General features: G+C 47.4%; 1 protein-coding gene across 1 annotated transcript in view; it reads right to left on the bottom strand.

Moving 5' to 3' along the window:
* LOC137305428 (meiosis inhibitor protein 1-like) overlaps positions 1–19,934 on the bottom strand; it is a 195,981-nt gene that overhangs the window by 22,294 nt on the left and 153,753 nt on the right. Inside the window, exons 27-30 of the mRNA XM_067974254.1 lie at positions 18,105–18,195; positions 17,560–17,649; positions 6,775–6,889; positions 5,549–5,730 (exon numbers count right to left, since the gene is read on the bottom strand). Of these exons, the coding sequence (XP_067830355.1) occupies positions 5,549–5,730; positions 6,775–6,889; positions 17,560–17,649; positions 18,105–18,195 (478 nt within the window). The remainder of the gene's footprint in view (positions 1–5,548; positions 5,731–6,774; positions 6,890–17,559; positions 17,650–18,104; positions 18,196–19,934) is intronic.

Raw genomic sequence — 19,934 nt, 5'->3', positions numbered from 1 at the left:
TCCAGGGGTATTCAATATTTAGGAAGGACAGGAAAAAAGGGAAAGGAGGTGGGGTAGCGTTGTTAGTAAAGGAGGATATTGGTTCGGAAAATCACGATGTGGAATCTGTATGGGTGAGCTAAGAAACACCAAGGGGCAGAAATTGTTGGTGGGGGTTGTCTATAGGCCCCCAAACAGTAGTGGAGATGTAGGGGAGGGCATTAAACAGAAAATTAGAGACGCATGCAAGAAGGGTACAACTATAATCATGGGTGACTTTAATCTACATATAGATTGGTCAAACCAAATTAGCAACAATACTGTGGGGGAGGAAATCCTGGAGTGTGTACGTGATGGTTTTCTAGACCAATACGTTGAGGAACCAACTAGAGAACAGGCAATCCTAGACTGGGTATTGTGCAATGAGAAAGGATTAATTAACAATCTTGTTGTGCGGGGTCCCTTAGGGAAGAGCGACCATAACATGATAGAATTCCTCATTAAGATGGAGAGTGAAGTAGTTGAATCCAAAACTAGGGTCCTGAATCTAAATAAAGGAAATTATGAAAGTATGAGGTGTGAGTTGGCTATGATAGATTGGGGAACTTTACTAAAAGGGATGACGGTGGATAGGCAATGGCTAATATTTAAAGAATGCGTGCAGGAATTACAACAATTATTCATTCCTGTCTGGTGCAAAAATAAAACAGGAAAGGTGGCTCAACCGTGCCTTACAAAAGAAATTAGGGATAGTATTAGATTCAAAGAGGAGACATATAAAATGGCCAGAAAAAGCAGAAAGCCTGAGGATTGGGAGCAGTTTAGAATTCAGCAAAGGAGGACAAAGGGATTGATTAAGAGGGGAAAAATAGAGTATGAGAGTAAACTAGCAGGGAACATAAAAGCTTCTATAAATATGTCAAGAGAAAAAGATTAGTGAAGACAAATGTAGGTCCCTTACAGTCAGAAATGGGGGAAATTATAATGGGGATCAAAGAAATGGCAGAATAATTAAACACATACTTTGGTTCTGTCTTCACAAAGGAAGACACAAATAACCTCCCAGAAATGTTAGGGAACCAAGGGTCCAGTGAGGGGGAGGAACTGAAAGAAACCAGTATTAGTAAGAAAATAGTGCTAGGGAAATTAATGGGGCTAAAGGCTGACAAATCCCCAGGACCTAATAATCTACATCCCAAAGTACTAAAGGAAATGGCCCTGGAAATAGTGATGCATTGGTGATCATCTTCCAAAATACTATAGACTCTGGAACAGTTCCTACAGATTGGAGGGTGGCAAATGTAACCCCACTATTGAAAAAAGGAGGGAGAGAAAAAACAGGGAATTACAGACCAGTTAGCCTAACATCAGTAGTGGGGAAAATGCTAGAGTCTATTACAAAAGATGTGATAACAGAACACTTGGAGGGCATTAACGGGATTGGACAAAGTCAGCATGGGTTTATGAAAGGGAAATCATGCTTAACAAATCTACTGGAGTTTTTTGAGGATGTAACCAGTAGAATAGATAGGGGAGAACCAGTGGATGTGGTATGTTTGCATTTTCAGAAGGCTTTTGATGAGGTCCCACACAAGAGGTTAGTGTGCAAAATTAAAGCACATGGGATTGGGGGGAATATACTGGCATGGATTGAGAATTGGTTGACAGACAGGAAACAGAAAGTAGGAATAAACGGGTCTTTTTCCGGGTGGCTAGTGACTAGTGGGGTACCGCAGGGATCAGTGCTTGGGCCCCAGCTATTCACAATATATATCAATGATTTGGATGAGGGAACTAAATGTAACATTTCCAAGTTTGCAGACGACACAAAGCTGGGGTGGAATGTGAGTTATGGGAAGGTTGCAAACAGGCTCCAATGTGATTTAGACAAGTTGGGTGAGTGGGCAAGAACATGGCAGATGCAGTATAACGTGGATAAATTTGAGGCTATCCACTTTGGTTGTAAAAACAGAAAGGCAGATTATTATCTGAATGGTGATAGACTGGGTAAAGTGCAGGTGCATCGAGACCTGAGTGTCCTTGTACACCAAAGCGAGCATTCAGGTGCAGCAAGCAGTTAGGAAGGCGAATGGTATGTTGGCCTTCATTGTAAGAGGATTTGAGTACAGGAGCAGGGATGTCTTACTGCAGTTATACAGGGCCTTGGTGAGACCACATCTGGAGTTTTGTGTGCAGTTTTGGTCTCCTTATCTGAGGAAGGATGCCCTGCCATGGAGGGAGTGCCACGAAGGTTTACCAGACTGATTCCTGGGATGGCAGGACTGACGTATGAGGAGAGTTTCAGTCGACCAGGCCTATATTCACTAGAGTTTAGAAGAATGAGAGGTGATCTCATCGAAACATATAAAATTCTAACAGGACTAGACAGACTAGATGTAGGGAGGATGTTCCCGATGGCTGGGGAGTCCAGGATCAGGGGTCACAGTCTCAGGATACGGGGTATGCCATATAGAACCGAGATGAGGAAAAATTTCTTCACTCAGAGGGTGGTGAACTTGTGGAATTCTCCACCACAGAAGGTAGTGGAGGCCAAGTCATTAGATGTATTCAAGAAGGAGATAGATATATTTCTTAATGCTAAAGGGATCAAGATATATGGGGAAAAAGCGGGAACAGGGTACTGAGTTAGACGATCAGCCATGATCATTTTGAATGGCAGAGCAGGCCCGAACGGCCATATGGCCTACTCTTGCTCCTATTTTCTATGTTTCTATTGACAGTTACTATTTTAACTAAGTGTGGGACTATTAAAAATCATGGTGTTTGGCAGTTTTGGCATGGGCCCATATCATAAAACTGCTCCAAATTAGTATTAAATTGGGAATCATAATCAAAGAAGCCACTGAACCATAGATGCTTGGCAGCACAGAAGGGGGCCATTTGGCCTATCGTGTGTGTGCCAGGTCTTTGCTGGAGCAATCCAGAACTATCCCCCACTGGCCTGATTTTGCCTCATTGCTGTGTATCTTCCTCTGCTTCAAATACGTATCTATTTATCCTTTAAAATATGTAATGGTCTCTGCCTCGGTCCCTGTGGCAAAGCATTCCATGCTCCAATAACGCTCTGCATAAAAAAAAATTCTCCTAACCTCTCTCACTTTCTTAATGACAATTTTAAATTGATTACCCCTTGTCACTGCCCTTGAGCCCGAGGAAATAGTTTTTCCATATTCACCTCTAAAAACCTCTATTAAATCGCCTCTTGACTTCTCTACTCTATTGGAAATAGTCCTAGTCTCTCCTCATAACTATAGTTTCCCATCCCTGGCATCATCCTAGTGAATCTACACTGTATGCTCTCTATGACTTTATTATTCTTGCTATAATGGAGCACTCAAAGCTGTGCACAATACTGAACTCTGGTCTAACCACAATAAAATTGTCAGCTCACTGGTAGCACTTTTGCCTCTAAAGTCAGAAGGTTGTGGGTTCAAGCCCCACTCCAGGACATGATCACATAATCTTGGCTGACACTTCAATGCAGCACTGTCAGATCTGTTGTCTTTTAGATGAGATGTAAACTCAGGCCTCACGTGCCCTCTTGGGTGGATATAAAAAATCCTGTGGCACTATTTTAAGAAGAACAGGTGTCCTGACCAACATTTGTCCCTCAACTAACGCCACCATCTTATTGCTTGTAATAATATAGATATGTTTTTAAAATTGTTTTATTAATACAGAACAAAGACAGAACAGCTAATGTAGCAATTATGGTTAAGCCACGAGTATGTCAGAATTGGTTTAAACAGTATGCTGATAGATACATCTTTTGACCACAATGACACCCCAGGACAAAAGTCATAATTCAGGAAGAAAAAAATAGGTGCTATATAAGCGAAAATTTATTCTAACCATTGCTTTGTACAAATTTATCATTACCTTTTTACTTTTGTATTCTATGTCCCTATTTTTTTAAATCCAAAATTCTACTAGCCTGTTTTAAGGCATTTGCACTTCCAGAAAATAATGCATTTGAACCCTAGGTCCCTCTGCTCATCCACACCCTTCAGTGTCTTTCCATTCCTGATTTTTCCTTCCAAAATATATATTTTTTTTATTCGTTCATGGGATGTGGGCATTGCTGCTGAGGCCGGCATTTATTGCCCATCCCTAATTGCCCTTGAGAAGGTGGTGGTGAGCCACCTTCTTGAACTGCTGCAGTCCGTGTGGTGAAGGTTCACTCACAGTGCTGTTAGGGAGTTCCAGCGACGATGAATGAACGGCGATATATTTCCAAGTCGGGATGGTGTGACTTGGAACGGGAACGTGCAGGTGGTGTTGTTCCCATGTACCTGCTGCTCTTGTCCTTTAGGTGGTAGAAGTCGCGGGTTTGGGAGGTGCTGTCGAAGAAGCTTTGGCGAGTTGCTGCAGTGCGTCCTGTGGATGGTACACACTGCAGCCGCTGTGCGCCGGTGGTGAACCTTATGCTTCTCCATGTTAAATTGCATCAGCCACTTGTCCACCCATTCCATTAGCCTGTCTATGTCTTCCTGAAGTCTTTTATGGTCCTTTTCACTGTTTGACAAACCACTTATTTTGTGTTGTCAGCAAATTTTAATATTGTGTTCCTGATACCCAAGTCTAAATCATTTTTATACCAAAAACAAAAGTGGACCCAGCACTGACTCCTGGGGTACACCACTTCCAACCCTGCTCCAATCCAAATAACACCCATTAGCTCTAACCCCGCTTCTTGTCCATCAACCAACTTTCTATCAATGGTACATTTCTTCTTGTACCATACCCTGAATTCCTGTAACAAACCCTGAAAAAACACCTTCTGAAAATCCATATACACTGCATTTACTGAATTCCTTTCATCTATTCAATCAGTAAACTTTAAAAAAATCTGTTTAATTTATCAAACCCAACATAACTAATCTATGTTGGCTGCCTTGACTAACCCCAGGCATTTCTGAATGCTAATTTTATATCAAATTACTGACTTTAAGAATATGCCCACAACTGATGTTAGACTAAGTGGTCTTTAGTTACCTGGTTTATCCTTTTCTTCTTTCTTGCATACAGGTGGTAGATTGGCTACCCTCCAATATCCCAGCACAATTTGCATAGTCAAGGAGTACAGAAAAATTGTGTTCAATGCCTTTTCTATCTCCTCTGTGACTTCCTTTATCAGCCTGTCACCAGGGCCTGGCAACTTATCCACCTTGAATTCTGATAATTTTTTCAGAACCAATTCCTTTTTTGAGGTTGGCACTGAGATATAAGGGGGAATTTTAATTAGGAGCGTGATTTGGGCAGGCGTGGGGAGGAGTGCGGTGCAGAGCTGGTGCCAAATGCACCTAACGTTGGCAGCGTGATGTCCAGGCAATTTTAACTTCTGGGCCTCGTTGGCATGCTGGTGGAAAGCTGGCTGGCAGGCAGGAGTTCAGATGGCAGCAGGCCACCAGCTAGCACCAAAGGGAGGCTTGCCAGCAAGAAAAGTCATGGTGGCAGGGGTTTCGGGAGGGTCTCCTGGTAGGAAAAGAAGTGGGGGGGGAAGCATTCCTGCTCCTCCTGGCCCCACATGGAAAGTAAAAAAGCATACCTTAAATGGCCTTTTCTGGTCCTGGATCCTCTTCTGGCTGTCTCCAGTTGGCAGGAAAGAGGTAGCGGCTTCCCCACTCAAGCCAGAGTTATAATTGCTGTCGGGGCCCAATGGCATCATTGGACCCCAATCTGCGTAATTAAAAAAGGACCCCGTCGGCTTCAGGCGACTGCCTTTGACACCTGCTCAGAAAAGCAGGTTAAAATAAGGATCAGTGCAATGCCAGCAGGTAAGTTACCTGGGGTATTTTAACTGCCCACCAGCCCAGTTTCTGTTGGGTGCGTAGGGTTAAAATCACCCCCATACTGTTGGTGCAGAGTAGAGGGAGCTTTACTTAGCATCTATTCTTGTTTGGCAGATGTGGCCTATAGTCTTGGAACACTTGTGGTGGGGGGTTGTTAGGAGAATCTGGGGAGTTCTGGGAGGCGAAATTGAGCCAAATAGTGCCCGTTTTGTAGGCGCTACACGGACTCCTAAGCCACAAAAATGGCATCCAAGATGCGAGCGCACACTTCCGGTGTGAAGTGCCCAGGATGCCATCTTGGTAAGCCGCAGCACTAGTCATCGCTCTAACAAATGCCGGCAGCATGTAAAGTAGGGAGATTATGACGTAAATCAGTGAGCAACACTGATTTGAAGCAGCCGGCGGCATTCTGGAACTCCCCGCTAACTGTGTCTTAATCTCACACAGCTAACGGGACTTAAGAGGCATGAATGATCCCCCACCACGGCTATTTAAAGGGATTTTGCAGAAGTTACAGGTTAGTTGCTGAATTAGTTATTCTGGCTGCTGGTTCAATTGTGGGTGTTTGTGGAAGTTTCCTATACTTGGAGAAAGTTGTAATATTCTATAGAAAGTGGTCTGGCTGGTCTTGCAGTACTGTTCGTGGCATTTAAAATAGTGTGCTGACCAAAGTTGCTTCCAGACAAGGGTGGCCTGCTAGGGCTTCCTCTGGGAATTGAACATGACTGGCAGCATGCAGAGAGCCCACGCAGAGCAGAACAAGCTGCCAGAAGAGGGAGGAGGCGGAGGCGCAGGGCACTCAGCAGGAGGCCATTCCAACGAGGGCTTGCAGGGACCAATTCTCCTACCTCAACTTGAGCGATGACTAGTGCTGCGGTTCACTAAAGAGGCCGTGACTGAAATTTGTCAATTGCAGCTTCACAGCAGGGCAAAGAAAGCATTGTCTGTTTCTGTCAAGGTAACAGTGGTGCTTAAATTTTACAGCTCTTGTTCCTTTCAGGCTGCTGCTGCAGCTCTCGCAGTTTGCAATGCACTGCCGTATAAGGGAGGTCACTGAGACTCTGTACGGACTCCAAAACAGATTCATCTTGTTGTCTCTTGCCAGAGATAAGCAGCATGAGTGAGCATGAGGGTTTGCTCGCATTGCAGGCTTTCCCATGGTGCAGGGTGCCATTGACTGCATGCATATTGCCATGCAAGCTCTACATCAGAACTCGGCCATATTCATGAACAGAAAGGGATTCCATCTCTCAATGTGCAGCTGGTGTGCGACCACACGCAGTGCATCATGCAGGTCAATGCCCGCTATCCTTTTTTTTTATTCGTTCACAGGATGTGGGCGTCGCTGGTGAGGCCAGCATTTATTGCCCATCCCTAATTGCCCTCGAGAAGGTGGTGGTGAGCCGCCTTCTTGAACCGCTGCAGTCCGTGTGGTGAAGGTTCTCCCACAGTGCTGTTAGGAAGGGAGTTCCAGGATTTTGACCCAGCGACAATGAAGGAACGGCGATATATTTCCAAGTCGGGATGGTGTGTGACTTGGAGGGGAACGTGCAGGAGGTGTTGTTCCCATGCGCCTGCTGCCCTTGTCCTTCTAGGTGGTAGAGGTTGCGGGTTTGGGAGGTGCTGTCGAAGAAGCCTTGGCGAGTTGCTGCAGTGCATCCTGTGGATGGTGCACACTGCAGCCACTGTGCGCCAGTGGTGAAGGGAGTGAACGTTTAGGGTGGTGGATGGGGTGCCAATCAAGCGGGCTGCTTTATCTTGGATGGTGTCGAGCTTCTTGAGTGTTGTTGGAGCTGCACTCATCCAGGCAAGTGGAGAGTATTCCATCACACTCCTGACTTGTGCCTTGTAGATGGTGGAAAGGCTTTGGGGAGTCAGGAGGTGAGTCACTCGCCGCAGAATACCCAGCCTCTGACCTGCTCTCGTAGCCATAGTATTTATATGGCTGGTCCAGTTAAGTTTCTGGTCAATGGTGACCGCCAGGATGTTGATGGTGGATTCGGCGATGGTAATGCCGTTGAATGTCAAGGGGAGGTGTTTAGACTCTCTCTTGTTGGAGATGGTCATTGCCTGGCACTTATCTGGCGCGAATGTTACTTGCCACTTATCAGCCCAAGCCTGGATGTTGTCCAGGTCTTGCTGCATGCAGGCTCGGACTGCTTCATTATCTGAGGGGTTGCGAATGGAACTGAACACTGTGCAGTCATCAGCGAACATCCCCATTTCTGACCTTATGATGGAGGGAAGGTCATTGATGAAGCAGCTGAAGATGGTTGGGCCAAGGACACTGCCCTGAGGAACTCCTGCAGCAATGCCCTGGGGCTGAGATGATTGGCCTCCAACAACCACTACCATCTTCCTTTGTGCCAGGTATGACTCCAGCCACTGGAGAGTTTTCCCCCTGATTCCCATTGACTTCAATTTTACTAGGGCTCCTTGATGCCACACTCGGTCAAATGCTGCCTTGATGTCAAGGGCAGTCACTCTCACCTCACCTCTGGAATTCAGCTCTTTTGTCCATGTTTGGTAGCAGTCATGATTCCTTCATTCTGTGGCAGTCCAACGTGCCACCTATATTTCAACCAGCACGGCAAGTCAAAGGCTGGCTACTAGTTGACAACGGTTATCCTCTCATGAAGTGGCTCATGACTCTGGTCCGGAACGCACGCACAAGTGCACAGCAGGCGTACAACGAGAGCCATGCTGCCGCACGGAACATCATAGAGCACACCATAGGCATCCTCAAGCAACCCTTCTGCTGCTTCGACTGCTCTGGAGGAGCCTTGCAATACTCAGCTGAGCGGGTATCAAGATTTGTCATTGTATGCTGCATGCAGCACAACCTCGCCATAATGAGGGAATAGCCCTTGCCACCTGAGCAAGAGGCAGAGGAAGAGGAGGAAGAGGCGGAGGAGGAGGAGGAACAGATGGAGGAGGAAGTGGAAGAAGAGGCAGGGACGCAACAAGGTAGACGGCCCTGTCTGCCAGGGCTCTGCGTGATCAGATGATTAACGAGCGATACCAGTAACCCCAACGACACCTCCCCATTCACCAACAGTCCCACACTCTATACCTTTCCTCTTCCACATGACCATCAAATCGTTCTCCTTATGATTACATCTTGTTTCCACCCTCAGCTCATCACAGAAATGAAAGCCACTACCAAATGAAAATTCATAACCACATTTACAGATTTACACATGAAATGATTCAAACAAACTGATACTATTCACCCTTGTGCATTCCCTTAGTGCCTGTCGTTCATGTGCCCTTATCTTCCCTAGTGTTCCTACAAGATGCATCCCCTGTGGCTGGAGCTTTGGGTGGTGGAAGGTTGCTGACCTTCAATGAAGGAGAGTGCAGATGGCCTTGGAGGATGACCTTGAGCAGCTCTGGGCCGGGAGGGCCCCGCTTCAGTCTGCACCATCTCACCCTCACACATTACCACTCTTGCAAGCTGCACACCCATAACTCACAGGTCACACACACTGGCACCTATTCAATCACGACAGCCACATCACCCAAACATCTTGCAGGACACTCACTGACACACTTCCCCCTTTCTTGCAGGAGAAGCTGGCACACAACAGTATCATAGCACAATAGTAGGTACAGCACAGGAGAGGGCCATTTGGCCCATTGTGCCTGTGCTGGCTCTTTGAAAGAGCTATCTAATTAGTCCCATTCCCTTGCTCTTTCCCCATAGCCATGTAAATTTTTTCCCTTCAAGTATTTATCCAATTCCCTTTTGAAAGATACTATTGAATCTGCTTCCACCACCCTTTCAGGCCGAGCATTCCAGGTAATTACAACTCGCTGCATAAAAAAATGTTTCCTCGTCGCCTCTGGCTCTTTTGTCGATCACCTTAAATCTGTGTCCTCTGGTTACTGACACTTCTGCCACAGAAAACAGTTCCTCCTTATTTACTCTGTCAAAACCGTTCATGATTTTGAACACCTCTGTCAAATCTCACCCTACTCACATGTCGCTCAGCAGAATCTCTGTTCTAAGGAGAACAAACCCAGCTTCTCCAATCTCTCCACATAACGGAACTCCCTCATCCCTGGCACCATTCTGGTAAATCTCTTCTGCATCCTAAGACCTTGACATCCTTCCTAAAGTGTGGTGCCGGAATTGGACATAATATCCAGCTCGTGCATAACCAGTGTTTTATAAAGGCTTGGAATAACTTCCTTGCTTTTGTACTCTATGCCTCTATTTATAAAGCCCAGGATTCCCCTTTAAGAGGTGCAGGCTGCCTTTAAGTAGTGCTCGTCACTTCCGATATCGAAGTCCCACTGCTGGTGCGTGCAGCCAATCAACAATGCACGTAGCGCTGGCTGCACGAAGCAATCATTTAAATCATCAGGCAGCATGAATGTTACTATTCATGGGGGTTATCCAATATAACCCCCCTGAAGTTTGGAAGACTGAGGATGGAGGTTTCCTTTGGCTTAGCAGTACAGGAGTGGAGGTGTGGGGGTACAGTAGGACTGGAGGGAGATGGATTTCCTAACGGTTGAGACCACTGAGGTGGTCCTGGAGTTCAGCACTACTAGGTAGCGGTTGCAGGAGATGGCACACTTATTGGGCATAGCTATAATGGTTGTAGCCTGTATGCAATGGAGCAAGAAGCCCTGGACGTCCAGGGCAGAGGCCTCCCTTAGAGCATCGGGGATGGAGAGGTGGGAGGATCGGAGCAGCAGGGTCTATGATGCTTTTTTGGAGCTGCCCAGACTAGTGATGCCGTGCCGCTCCCACATGTCTGAGGCTCCCTAACCTGCCCAGTACTTGCTAATCCTTGATCCTTCCTTCTACTCGCATGTCGCTCAGCAGAATCAGACCCTCCTGAAGAAGGTGAGCCAAGCCAGCCTTGACAGCCTGCACTGTCATCTGCTCAAACATCAGCATGCACCAGTTCAGAGACCAGCACCGCAGATGGGAATGATAGTGAGTTTGGGGGGTCTGCACAGGATAAGTTCCACCAGTTCAGAGATCAGCACCACAGATGGGAATGATAGTGAGTTTGGGGGGTCTGCACTGGATAAGTTCACCTCACTATTGAGCAGGAATTGGCAGTGCTGGAAAGGACAGCAGAGGACAAAGGTGGGCAGAGGGTGAGCCTGGGTCCAAACACTGCTGAAGATGGCAAATATACAGACCTCGACACCTCAGCCTTTAAAATATAGATCTTGGAAATGAACCAGCATTTAGTGGACGCATTGAATAATCTGCCAAGGAGCTGCCAAATCACGGCTGAGAGTATGGAGAAGTCTACCGTTAGCGCATGTGGTGTTCTGGTGCAAGGAATGAGTTATCTGGAGTCTATCATGGAGTGTGTAGTTTCCTCTATGGAAGCTGCAGTGGGGCCTGTAATGCAAGAGCTCTTGTCACCACCAATGGCAGCTTTGATCTAATGTCAAACTGGGGCTCGAATGGACAGGGGCTTTGATCGGGTCATGAGCTTCTGCAGTCTACTCTCATGCAGCTCACTGGGAGAGTAGATGCCCAGCCCCATAGAAGTGGAACTGTGCCCTTGTCAGACCTTCGTCCAATGCCCACATAGGTGCCACCAAATCAGCTGGGCCAGACTGACTTGGCAACAGCCGAGTTGAGTCAAACTGCAGTCGGTCCCTCTCGAGACCGCACTGCTAGAGGTCGCCCACCACGAATATCCCCAGTGCCTTTATTACAACGAAGCTTTCCACTAGCCATGCTGAACGTACATGGGCAGCACAATGTAGGAGCACTAGAGTTGAGGAAAGTGCACTTAAGAAATTATTGGGTAGCAGCTGGGTGAATATTTAGTTCAGTGAAATTTGTTGAGTTCATTAAAGAAAAGCCATCTTTTGTAACTGACTGTGTGCAGATTGGTTTATCAATAACTGCTGAACCTTCATTCTCAGGTGGCGTTTGTATGTGTGATGGTCAGTGATTTCATTTGACTGGGTTGGGTGGAAGGACTGGGCTACATGTTAAGGAAGTGTGGTGTAGGTGGTGTTGGGGGGCAGGAGTTCAATTGAATTGCTGGTTGAGTCCACTTTTGTTCTTGGTATATGTAGAGGATTTGGACTTTGTGCTCCCAATGCTAATTTCAAAATTTGATGACAAACAGCGAGGTGCACTGTCAAAGACTTCAGGGAATTATAGACCAGTTAGCCTAACATCTGTTGTTAGGAAATTACTAGAGTCTATAATTAAAAATAGAATGACAGCACACATTGGAAATTTTCAGCTGATCATAGACAGCCAGCATGGATTTGTAAAGGGTAGGTCATGCCTGACGAACCTTACTGAATTTTTTGACGAGGTGACTAAAGTAGTTGACAGGGGAATGTCTATGGATGTTGTTTATGTGGACTTCCAGAAGGTATTCGATAAAGTCCTTCATAAGAGACTGTTAGCTAAACTTGAAGCTCATGGAATTGAGGGCAAATTATTGACCTGGTCAGGAAATTGGCTGAGCGGCAGGAGACAGAGAGGAGGGATAATGGACAAGTACTCAAATTGGCAGAATATGACTAGTGGTGTCCCACAGGGATCTGTGTTGGGGCCTCATCAATTCACTTTATTTATTGACAACTTAGATGACGGAATAGAGAGCCACATGTCCAAGTTTGCCGGCGACGCAAAGATAGGCAGCATTGTAAGCAGTGTAGATGAAAGCATAAAATTACAGAGAGATATTAATAGATTAAGTGAATGGGCAAAACTATGGCAAATGTATTTCAATGTAGGCAACTCTGATCTATCCTTTTTATGTCCACTTTGGACATAAAAAGGATAGATCAGAGTACTTTCAAAATGGTGAAAAGCTTGAAACAGTAGAGGTCCAGAGGGACTTGGGGGCCATGTACATAGATCATTAAAATGTCATGGACAGGTACAGAAAATAATCAAAAAAGCTAATGGAATGCTGGCCTTTATATCTAGAAGACTACAATACCAGGGGGTAGAAGTTATGCTACAGCTATACAAAGCCCTGGTTAGACCACACCTGGAGTACTGTGTTCAGTTCTGGACACCGCGCCTCAGAGGGAGTGCAGCGTAGATTTACTAGAATGATACCTGGGCTCCAAGGGTTAAATTATGAGAGAAGGTTACGCAAACTAGGGTTGTATTCCCTGGAATTTAGAAGATGAAGGGGTGACTTAATTAAGTTTTCAAGGTATTAAGGGGAACTGATAAGGTAGATAGAGAGAAACTATTTCTGCTGGCTGGGGAGTCTAGGTTAAGGGGTCATAGCCTAAAAATTAGTGCCAGGACTTTCAGGAGTGAAATTAGGAAAAACTTCTACAAGCAAAGGGTGGTAGAAGTTTGGAACTCTCTTCCGCAAACGGCAGTTGATGCTAGCTCAATTGTTAATTTTAAATCTGAGAGTGACAGATTTTTAGAGATAATGGGGCCGATTTTCAGATGGCCGAGCGGGTGAGTTGGGGGCTCCTAAAATGGCGGAATCCTGGAACGGGTTCAGAGCCTGGCTCCAACCCGCTGACTTCCGGGTTCTCCAGTGACGAATTCGGGTGCGCGCGCAGCTCCCACTGGCAATTAAAGCTGGTGGGATGCTGCTTTAGATAGTTAGTCAGATAGTTGAGGTACTTCAGAGAGCTCATTGAGTGGAGATTTTGGCTGGGGTGCAATTTTGAAGGATTCTCAGTGTGTTTCCCGTACTGTGGGAAAAAAACCCTGTTGGAGCAGACATGTTTCAGCCAGCAGGAGATGCAAAGGATTATTTGACAGGTGGGAGGATAACCTCATTTATTGCAGCAGGGCACTCTGTCACTTCAAACAAAGTTTTGGCTGCAACACCTTTATCTTTCCACTCAAAATTCTTAATTTATACCCCAAACTCTGCTGCGCAAACACATTTACCTACTTTGCGGACCCTTCAAACTCACACCGTCAGGATGGGGGGGCGCCATAGCTGCATTCATCACTTCATCCGAGGACAAGCAACATCACCAGCCTCGCCAGGCACACCGTCCACCTCCGCCACATGGAGCTCCACAACACAGTGCTGCATTACAGGCACCTGCACAGCAGCATGGAGGGCAACAACAGAGAGAGCGACGTCGCAGGAGGCACTACCCTCACCACAGGGTCTACAGACCGAGGCTCAGCTTCCTGGACCTCTCTGAGGAGCAGTACATACGGAGGCCCAGATTCAGTCGCCAGGTAGTCACGGACATTTGCACCCTCTTTCGTGCCGAGCTGCTCCCGGCTGGGCCAAGCAGCATCTTCTTACCTGTCGCTGTCAAAGTCACCGCTGCCCTCAACTTCTTCGCCTCCGGATCATTCCAGAGTGCCACCGGGGACATCGCCGGGGTCTCTCAGTCGTCTGCACACAAGTGCATAAGGCAGGTCACAGACGCATTGTTTCTCAGGGCCTTACACTGTGCCAACTTCCCCATGGACGACCTCAGCCAGACGGAGAGGGCGGTTGGCTTCCCACGGGTGCAGGGTTTGATCGATTGCACCCATATAGCAATACGAACACCTCCATACGAGCCAGGACTGCTCAACAACAGGAAGGGCTATCGCTCCATCAACACTCAGCTCATCCGTGACCACCACAAGAGATTCCTTCATGTGTGCGCCAGATACCCTGACAGCTGCCTCCGGGAGTCCGACATCCCGCCCCTCTTCCACGCATCAAACACCCGCAAGGGCTGGCTCATCGGGGACAAGGGATACCCCCTGCACACGTGGCTCATGACACGTCTGAGGAACCCCACCACCGAGCAACATCATCGATAAAACGACAGCCACATCGCTACCAGGTCTACAATTGAGCATGCTATAGGGTTGCTCAAGATGCGCTTCAGGTGCTTGATCATTCTGGGGGAGCGCTGCAATATGCACCAGACAGAGTGGGACGCATTATAGTCGTCTGTTGTGCCCTGCATAACAAGGCACAACAGAGAGGGGTGCCGCTGGAGGAGGCCCCATCCACATCTGCCACCCATATTGAGGAGGAGGAGGACAAGGAGAAGGAGGCAGAGCAACCCATGGACAGAACAGCGGCTCTCCTGGCTGCTCGTGAGGCCAGGAAGTCACTGATAGGTTCTCCTAACATCAGACAGTGTGAAGAGTCCAGTCCTCACACCCAGACAAAGCAGCGGTTACACCAGCAGCATCCCCCACCCCTGCACAAAATAGTCGTGCAACTACACATACACCCACTGTAGAGTGACCCAATGGGTGGCATCAAGTGTGGGTGTTCATGGTGAACCTCATGAAAGGGCCTTATTACACAAGCCAGTCAAGAATGGCCAAGATATGACAGTAGTGGTGACAATAACAACATTTAATGTGCCATTAACAAAAATCAAATATAAATAAGAAACATGACAAACCGTCAAACACCCTTGTGCATCCCCTTTGTGCTTACAAAACCTTCACCTACATAGTGCATCCCCTGTGGCTGCAGCAGAGGTAGTGGCAGGTTGCTCTTGTTCATGCCCTGACCGATTAGATGCTTTGGGCCTATGCCATCTGGGTTTTGGTGCCCATGAGGGCCCCTCCAAAGACTGCTCCACCTGCACCTGTGCAGGGGTAGACTCGGCCACCTGGAGAGGAGGTAGCATTGCAGGTACTGGTTGAGAGGGGGGCAACTGGTGAGACGTGGGGGCGCTTTGAGTGGCGTCCCCACTTCCATGTCCCCTTTTGCCATCTTCCCTCCCCTGGGCCAGGCCCACACCACTCCTACCACTCTGCTGGACGACAGTTTGGAGGACATGTGTGAAGCCTTGTAAGGCTTCACACATGTGACAGTATCTCAGAGATTCCCTCCTGTACCTGTGCCACCATTCCACTCATGCAGGAGTTGGACTCCTCCATCCTCTGCACGATTGCGGAGAGTGCGCGTGGCACTTGTTCCAGCACCTCGCATGTGTGCTGCTGCCCCTCGATCATTCTCCTTTTCATGGATGGCCCCCAGGGTTCAACATCTGTGTCCAGCTGAGCAGAGCCTGGAGAAGAGTGCTTCCACCAATGCGGACTCTCCACAGCTGCCCCTGCCACCAGTGTCTGCTCTGCTCACATGTGTGTGGTGACTCACCATGTGCGACCCCAACTAAGTGAGGATGGGGACCCACCGAGGTGTGTGTATCTGCGCTGGTGGATGGCTCGCTCAGATGTGACGCTGCCCCCTCAGAGGCTGGCAGGTCCTCAGAGGAATTGCCCTCCACGGTCACTGAAGGCCCTGTAAGAGAACAGAAGGCAATATTAAGCATGATGACAGATGTTGAGGTGCTGAAGATGGCAAGGCATGTTAACATCATTTGCTATTGTGAGAGCTGAATGTTAAAGTTCTGTCACCAGCTGTTTGTCGGGTGGCAGTCTCGGCATCCCCAACGGACAGGCACTGGCGGGCGTGGCTCAGTTCAGGAGCCTCCTGCTCCGCGTCCGTGAGGACGACCTGATGTTGCGGCCCCCTCCAGTCTTCGCCCTCCCCCGTGAATTCTGGGCTCTCTTCTCCTATAAGGGGAGAAAGTAGAGAGGCATGAGTGAGGGATGGTGACGTGGCCAATCGCTGGATGCATTGGTTTGGGTGAGGCTGACCGTGAAAGAGATGCATCAGAGGGTGCGTATGAGACAGAGCCATGAGATTGTATGAGGATTGGGTTGAGTGGGAGTGGTGGGATGAGTACTGGGGAGGTGAGGAAGTGCAGGTAAGTTGAGGATGAGGTTTGAGTGGGTGTGAGGAGTGTTGTGATAGAGTAGTGTTGGCAGTGCAGAAGGAGTTGTGTGGTGGGGGCAGTGATGTGGAAGACGGAGTGTAGGAGAATGAGTAAGTGTACTCACTTTGGCTGACCTAGTTAGGTCATTGAAGCGCTTCCTGCACTGTATCCATGTACGGGAGACGTTGCTGCTGCTGGTGACCTCCTCTGCCACCTCGAGCCAGGCCTTCTTGGTGGCAGACGCAGGCCACTTCCTCCCGTCCGCCGGGTAGAAAATATCCCTCCTCCTTCTCACCCCATCCAGTAGGACCTGGAGTGAGGCATCAGTAAATCTGGAAGCAGCCTTTTCCCTGGGCTGCTCCATTCTATAATTTTGGTTGTTTGCTCCAGTCGCAGCATTGGAGGACTGCCCCTTTAAATAGGGCTCCTCCAGCTGACAGCCTGTGATGCGGGTGCGCAGTCCGCCCGCTGCGCACGTTGACGATGGGAAACCCGGAAGTCACGGTAAGTGGCTTCAATTTACCCGCGATTGCGTGGGGAACGGATGGATTTTACTGGGCGGGTTACCCACGCACCCAGTTGCCCCCAGGCTGCTATCCCGCCTCCCTGGTAATATCGGGGCCAATATCTCTCCGTAATTTTATGGTGTCAGGTGACGGATCAGCCATGATCTCATTGAATGGCGGAACAAGCTCGAGGGGCTAAATGTCCTACTCCTGTTCCTATGTTCCTATGAAGAGACAGACAAATTAAGTGAACGGGCAGACAGGAACAGATGCTATTTAATGTGCAGAAGTGTGAGGTAATACATTTTGGGGGGAACAAACAAGGAATGGGAGTATACACTCAATTGAAAGACGCTGATGGATGAATAGAGACCTAGGGTTTCAAATACATAATTTCTTGAAAGTGCAAGTGCAGGTAGATAAAGCCATAAAAAAGACCAACAGCATTTTTGGTTTTATAAATAATTTGCAAATGTGATTTGCCCGTTATACGCAATGGCCGTTATAACCTGATAGCACTATACAAGAATGTTGCGGCACTCATCAGCATCCACAGCTCCCTGAACAAACCTCCTTACTGCCGGACCCTTGACCTGATCAAGGACCCCGAGCTCTGCAGCGCCAACCTCGTCCTGGCCGCAGTCATCAGGAGGAACAGGGAGCAGGATCTGTCATTCAGAAACAAGCTATTACCAGGAAGAGCATCTCAGCAAGATCCAAAGGACAGAAAAACACACAAATCTTAACTCCTTCACTGAACAACCATTTAAACAACCCAAACATCTAATTAGGGCACAAAATTTTGGCTACTGGGATTATTGTGCATGAAGTGGTATTTTTGTTAAATATATTTTAAAAAACATGCATCAGTTTTTCATCTGTACTTCGACTCATAAAATATCAAAGGGGTGATTTTGCAAACAGCTGTTTCTGCCCGAAATACGGAGCACTTAAGACACCGTGGGAATTAAATTGGACAAGGCCAATAATTGGGTGCAGGTAGCGCAATCCACAACATTCGTCCAGCCTAAGAACTTACCTGGCAGCAGCGTTAAAAAACAGGCCTGACACATCCTCCAATCTATACGCCAGGCTTCACCAATCTGCCAATCTGATTTTGTACCAGGCCTGCGAGAGTGCGTGCACCAAGGTTCTCTGCTGATGCACTAGAGGCCTTGGTGCAAGCAGTGGACAGAAGGAGGGGCATCCTATATCTGCAAGGGGGCAAGAGGCTTCCAGACATATGCTCAAAACGCAGAGGGAGGCAGGGGGGGACTAAGTTAATGGCAGGCGTATAGCACCACGAGCATGGATGCAGTGCAGGAAGAAGTTCAATGCTTTGACACGAGTGGTCAAGGTGAGTGAGGTCAACTGTCAAGTGGCATCTCTTACCAACTGCACCACTAGCCGCATCCACTGTCCATGCACTACACCCCCCATCACCCACATACCAACGAACTCTTTCAATCAGTACTCAACTCCCTCTCACCCTTACACATTACCACTGTTGCAAGCCGTCCATTCACAACTCACAGGTCACACATGCTGGCAGCTATTCAACCGTGACAGGCACATCACCCAGACACACGTCCCACTTTCTTGCAGGAGAAGGTGGCGCATAACAATAGGCATTTAGCTCCTGAGCCTGTTTTGCCATTCAATGAGATCATGGTTGACCTGTGACCTAACTCTATATACCTGCCGTAGTCCCATATCCCATAATACCCTTAGTTCGCAGAAAACTACCAATCTCAGATTTAAAATTCACAATTGAGATAGCATTAACTGCTGTTTGCAGAAGAGCATTCCAAACTGCTCCCACCTTTTGTAGGAAGAAGCGTTTCCTAGCTTTACTCCTGCACATTCTGGCTCTAAATGTTAGGCTATGTCCCCTTGTCCTATTATTCAAGTACAGGAGACCTCCAAAAACAGTTACAAATGCATCAGCAGCCAAAAGCAATAATCCAGCAACTAACCTGTAAATTCTTCATAGTCCCTTTAAATAGCGCTGGTGGGAGGACCTCAAGGCACTCTAAGACATGTTCAGTTGGTCATGGTTAAGACTGTGCGTTGAGTTGAGTGTTAAGTTCCAAACTGGTGTCTATCACTTTAAATCAGCATTACATGCTGTGCATGCTCTCATAGCTATACCAAGATGGCGTCCGGCGCACATCACGCTAGAAACGTGCGTATGCAGCCAAGACGCCACCTTGGCACTTCGAGAGGCCGGAACAATGGGCACTAGACAGCCCAATTTCTAGCCCTTTTATCGGCAACTTTGAAATTGACGTTAATGCAAATGGCTAATGGTTATTGCTTTTTGGTCAACATAAGCGACTGCCTGTTTTAAACCTGGATGTTTTAAGTGGTGGGGACTGTAGGAGCATAGAGTACAAGAGTAAAGGAGTAATGATAAATTTGTACAAAACAGTAGTCATGCCACAGTTAGAGTATTGTGTGCAGTTCTGTGCACCCTATTATAGAAAGGACATTAAAGCCATAGAGAGTTTACATTGTATTCACGAGGATGATGCCAGGGATGGGAAACTATAGTTATGAGGAGAGACTATTTTTGCTGTAGCAGAGAAGTCGAAGAGGAGATTTAATAAAGGTTTTTAAAAAGAGACTACTTTGTATGGTTGAAGAGTCAATTTAAAACTGTCCCTCAGAGGGTGAGGAGAGAGGTTAGGAGAAATTTCTTTAAGCAGAGGATTGTTGGAGCATGGAATGTTTTGCCACAAGGAGTGAATGAGGCAGTGACCATTGCATCTTTTAAGGGAAAATATTTAAACTACAATGGAAGGGCTCAAGGGACCGAGAGATTAGTTTTGGATTGCTGTAGCAAAGAGCTGGCAAACACAATGGGCCCAATGGTCTGCTTGTATGCTGCAAACTTGTATGGATCTAAAAGTTGAAAAGTTTGTGAAGTTAGGGGTTCTAGGGAATTTGATGG

The sequence above is a fragment of the Heptranchias perlo genome, chromosome 40, assembly GCF_035084215.1.
Source record: "Heptranchias perlo isolate sHepPer1 chromosome 40, sHepPer1.hap1, whole genome shotgun sequence".
Taxonomy (NCBI): domain Eukaryota; kingdom Metazoa; phylum Chordata; class Chondrichthyes; order Hexanchiformes; family Hexanchidae; genus Heptranchias; species Heptranchias perlo.
Note: the sequence above shows the minus strand (reverse complement) of the source record. Positions and strands in the feature narration are given on the sequence as shown.